The sequence below is a fragment of the Tenrec ecaudatus genome, chromosome 4 (genome assembly GCF_050624435.1).
Source record: "Tenrec ecaudatus isolate mTenEca1 chromosome 4, mTenEca1.hap1, whole genome shotgun sequence".
In the NCBI taxonomy this organism is placed as follows: domain Eukaryota; kingdom Metazoa; phylum Chordata; class Mammalia; order Afrosoricida; family Tenrecidae; genus Tenrec; species Tenrec ecaudatus.
Genome location: NC_134533.1, coordinates 20,767,771 through 20,773,218, shown reverse-complemented (window position 1 = coordinate 20,773,218; position 5,448 = coordinate 20,767,771). Strand labels below are relative to the sequence as shown.

Genomic DNA, 5,448 nt, shown 5'->3' with positions numbered 1-5,448 from the left:
TATGTTTTGCAGAACTTAAACATATTCTTACTCATCATTTAGTCGGAGCTATTTATAGGATGATGCATTTACATTCAACATATTTTCTTTATTTACATATTGAAAGATAAGGTGAAACATAAGTAGTTTAGAATATAAATATGCAAAAATACAACAAACTAAAAAAGTCTCTGATTCAAAACAAAAATGGACGTATTCAAGCATAAGCCAGTGATCAAAACTATGGAGTTTTGGATGCACTGCATTTATGGATTCTCCCTAGTTTGCAAGGTTGTGACTTGAAACGTCCTTGCTTATCAAAAGAATGCAGATTCTGAATTATGATTCATTGTTCATATGCAGCAATGGAAGAATTGAGCTTTCAGGAAAAGCTTGACTCAAGTTGATGTAGCATTGGTCCACATTGATCTTATTTATTCTGGCTTTGTGTCTAACTGTATCAGAAAATGCTATACATTTACATCATATTGTTAACTATAAAAACAATGACCTTTTACATCTGATTGACTATTTTACAATAATATACACAATTATATTTGATGTCTGTCCACATAGAATTCTATTATAAACCTGTCATCATATCCTCATTGCATCATTTGCTTTATGAGATAATTTTGGCGCTCCATAGCTTCCTCATGGCATTCTTTACTTCCGCATTCCGTAAGGTGTAGATGAGGGGGTTGAGAAAAGGTGTGCCAATGGTATAAAACACTGCCACCAACTTGTCCACAGGAAAAGTGGTTGGTGGACGTGTGTATATGAATATACAAGGACCAAAGAATAAGATGACCACAATGATGTGAGAGGTGCAGGTAGAAAGGGCTTTTCTCCTTGATTTTGCATTATGATTTCGCAGTGAATGCAAGATGACAAAGTATGAGATCATCAGAAGAAAGAAACTAGTCAAACAAACAGCCCCACTATTAGACACAAATTGGAGGTTGATCACATAAGTGTCCATACAGGCAAGTTTCAACAAGGGCTGGAGGTCACAGCAATAATGATCAATCAAATTCGGTCCACAGAAGGGCAGTTTCAAGGCCAGGAAAATCTGAGTAATAGAGTGTATAAAAGATCCTATCCAGGCAAGAATAATCAAGATGATGCAGACCTGTCTTCTCATGATGACTGGATAACGCAAAGGCTTACAGATGGCCACATAGCGATCAGCAGCCATGAGGATAAGGACAAAGACCTCCATGCACCCAAATAAATGCAGGGCAAAGACTTGTATCATGCACTCATTGTAGGATATGACTTTCTTTGCAGAGAGAGCATCTGCGAGTAGTCTCGGGGCCGTACTACTTGAAAAGCAGGTATCAGCCAAGGATAAATAAAATAGAAAGAAATACATGGGACTCCCTAGAGATCGACTGAACTTGATGGTCACAACAATGACAGAATTTCCCACCACCGTTCCAGAGTAGAAAACTAAGAAGATTATGAACACCACTTTCTGCTTCTCAGGATCCTGTGTCAATCCTAACAGTATGAACTCAGTAACACTCTTATTTTGATGCATTGTTTCGGTACACATGGGGAAGTGGACATTCGGAATAATTAATCTGGAAGGAGAAATTAAATAGTTTGCAAAATGAACATTGCATTTGTAGTTCAAATACCTGTGTCAGATCATTGAGTTCTTCTTAACTGTGACTTATTCCCTCTCTTTTTATTGATTTTTATGAACAAAGTGAAATAAAAATACTTAGATATTTAAATTGTTGCTTGAAGTTTTGACTGGACGATCATGAAAAAATAAGTGGTTCATTAAAAACAATTTAACATAAATGTAATCATTTACTATCAGTGGATAATTAAGTGAGCTAAGTATTTACCTTCAGTTTTCAGCAAGGATTTATCAGAAGTAGCCTGTTGCACACAGAGAGAGAGAGAGAGAGGGAGGAGAGAAAGAGACAGAGAGACAGAGAACATGAGTGTGACATACTTTAAAGAACATACATCATGTTTAAACCTGATAATCCGGTTATAAAGTTTTATCATACTATATTAACAAAAGCATTCTTCTGCCAGTTCATGACTTTTGGGTTCCTTTGAACATAGTTTCTTGAGAAACAGGATAGGCCTTAGGCTATAGTTAAGAAAAAGGAGGAGAACATCAACCATATATGTGTTAGGGTTCTCTAGAGAGACAAAACCAGATTGCTAGTAATTATATATAAATGTATTTATAAAGATAGATATTCAACACAAGAAATGAACTGATAAATTATATACAGATAGATAATATAAGAAATTAACAGTTACATTATAAATTATAAAGCAGTGAGTCACTAGCAGTTCTTTAAGGCTTGAGAGCCACCAGTCCCTTTTCTGTAGAGAGAGCTGGCTGTATATACCCAGGCAGCAAGCAGTAAGGCAGGTCACCAACTGTCACCAACTGTTGGTCCTCAGCTCCAGAGATGAACATTCTAATCAAGTGGTCTTAAAGGGACCTTAACTTACAGCGACACAGTCCACAGGCTAGGCATCCCACAGGTAGTGTACCCTTTAAATCGAATCACAGAGCTAGCAAGGCGAGGCTCACCGAGCCATTTATCTCTCCACCCGTCAATTAATCCTACTTGTGTTTATCAGCCAGGCTGGCACAATAACCTATCGCAATATATCTGAACATCTTTTCAAAATTCCATGCTCCCAGCTTACGCAATAAGGATCTAGAAAACAGTTAAAAAGTTTCCAAGTCAAAGTAGACATTTTTCAATGTGGTTTTTGTTATGTAGGTCCATGGTTTTGTTAGATCTTAATTTTAAGAAAGAGAAGTTAAAGTAAAAATGTAGTTTCTGCTATTCATGTACATCTAACTATATGCCTGATCCAGGTCATGGCGTTGCAATATCTTTTATTTTTAAATCAAAGCAGAAAAACAAAGGATATATTTATTTATTTATAAAATTAATTAATAAAAGTTTTTCAGATGCCATTTTCCTACCTAAAGAATTAAATATTTGAAAATATTTGATTTCCTTTTAATTTAAGACATTAAAATTCAAATACCAGGTAGATTTTGCTTTCAAATTCATGTAAAGATTTTCTTTTATTAAATGTGAGTCTGGGAAATGAATAAAATACACTGAAAAGACCTGAAGCATTTGACTTATGATGTCAGTGAAGAAAATCGAACCTTCCTTCGATGGTGAAAAGAACAATAAAGATTCCTTGGAATAAATACTAATAAAATTCTCCTTAGAAACAAGAATGTTGTGACTTCATCTCAGTTACTATGGACATGTCAGTAAGAAGGACTAATCCCTGTAGATGAACATAATGCTTGGTAGAGAGTCAGAGAAAAAGAGGAAGATCCTGAATTTGGTGGATTGCATGGTGACTGCAATAATAGGCCAAAGTATAGCAATGCTTGTTCAGATGGTGTAGGAATGGCTAACATTCCATTCATTCATATTATATAGAGATATGCTATGAAGTACAGCCAGTTCAGCAATGCCAAATAACAGTAAAGGACAGAAATTCTGCAACTACTTTTATGCATTTTATCACATTACTCCACCCTCCCGCCCAGTGGCATAATCAAAAACAAAATTAGTACCAAACAGGTAAATTACATTTGTAACACATTTGTAGGCATAGTTTTTTTTAAAATAAAAAATAGATTTCAGCAATCCTTTATTTTTAAATCAATGCAGAAGAATAGTGGGCAAAAATTAAGATAATAAATAAGTAAAAATTGAGAAGTTATTTTCTTATCTGAAGAATTAAACATTTGAAAAGATATTTGATTTCATTGTAATTTAAGACATTGAAATTAAAATACCAGCTAGATTTTGTTTTCAAAGGCAAGTAAATTTTTTTTTAGAAAATCAATTAAAATTAGCCTATAGTACTTGCAAAGGCAAAGACTACTACCCATTTCACATTGTTTTTATGAGCTTAAGTTGGTGATGTATGTAGATAAAATGCATTTGCAGTTTCTATCTAGAGAGTGATAAGTATGAGAGTGTCTTACCACATATGACTACTGGGGTCCTGGCAGCACAGTGACTATGCACTGGTATAACTACAGGGTCTACAGTTCAAAACCACCAGTCAGTCTCAGACACTCACAGGGGAGTTCTACACTGTCCTATATGATTGCTATGAGTTGTCACTGACTCAGTGAGGATTTTGTTTTTAAATATATACATATATACACACATACATATATCACTCATTATATATTGCACAATATTCATATTTATATCACTATATATGGACACATATTATAGATGTTACTATTCTGTATCCTCAAGTTGATTCCAATTCATTGCAATCCAACTACCTTAAGAGTATATGATTTATGAGGTTACATCAGAGTTATTGTAATAACTATCAGCAAAATAGTTTTGCCAGGTACTAAAGACAACTGAATGGTTTTCCAATAAGACCTTACCAACTTCTATGCAGAACCTGGAATATGCGCTTGTTCTCCTTTCCTGCCACAGTCTCTTGGATGCCACACACTCAAATGAGGAAAAGCAACCACAAAAAGATGAGCTTCTAAACCTCTGATTGTTCTGCAGCAAGGCCTTTTCCATTTCACATTTCATTCACAAAGAAGCTTGGCTTCTCCTCTGTTCACTAGAAGGCAAACTAAATGTGGTGGCATTATCAACCCACACACTCTGAAACCCAAACACTCACAAGAATTTGACTGTGAAATGCATCTCTTTTGCCTTCCCAGGAGGAGTATTTAACCTGAATGATGCAAAATATAGGAGTCTGGGGAAGATCATTCCCTGAAGTGTCCCTTTCCTCCCAATTAAGAAGCCTGAGTCGGATGTACTACAGTGTTTATCGCCACTTTATCTTCTTATATGGGGCGTAAGTATGGGGGGGTTGAGGGGTTGGGGCCTATTGTTGAAATTAGACATATTTGGGTCATTTATGACAGTTTTTATTAGAATAAAAATGATGATCATCTAGAGTCAAATCTTGATTTGTAATGCTATTTTCCACTAAAATAACCCAGAAGGTCTTGGAGAAATCATTGTTGCTTTTAAGGTTGGGGTAGGAAAGTAAATTAATAATATATTAGTGATGGCAAGGGTAGAAGTACTCAAAGGCATACATATATAAGCTATTGTTTAAAAAATCATGTGTCATGTCAAGTTCATACAAGCATAGGCTTATTCCAATAACAACAACAACAATAATAATAATAACAACTACATTCACTGGCAGAGGTGAGGCTGACCCGTAAAGAACCTTTAGGATGGGGTAGAGCTTCCCCTATAGGTTTCTGAGAATGTAACTTTTTACAGGACTAGAAAGCCCCATCTTTCTCTCTCTGGGAAAGCTTATCTTATGAGGGTGCCTTAAAATTAACAAACAAACAAAATATATTATAAACAGACAGATTGCAACTGGGAGAAGCTAGTTCAGAGAGCTGATCTTTACATCACCCTTTTAAGCAAAATGATTAAGCTTCAA

The 5,448-nt window shown here is 35.3% G+C and overlaps 1 protein-coding gene across 1 annotated transcript; it reads right to left on the bottom strand.

Annotated features, from left to right (window-relative positions):
- Positions 1–601: 601 nt before the first annotated feature.
- Positions 602–2,277, bottom strand: LOC142446501 (olfactory receptor 4C11-like). Its single transcript, XM_075548250.1, has 2 exons — positions 2,237–2,277; positions 602–1,529 (listed from the first exon to the last, which is right to left on the bottom strand). The coding sequence occupies exon 2, from the start codon at positions 1,520–1,522 to the stop codon at positions 602–604; it is 921 nt and encodes a 306-aa protein (XP_075404365.1). The 5' UTR covers positions 1,523–1,529; positions 2,237–2,277.
- Between the last annotated feature and the right edge of the window lie 3,171 nt (positions 2,278–5,448).

Coding starts and splice junctions, on each gene's coding strand:
- LOC142446501 (XM_075548250.1), bottom strand. CDS start 1,522: ATGCATCAAAATAAGAGTGTTACTGAGTTCATACTGTTAGGATTGACA.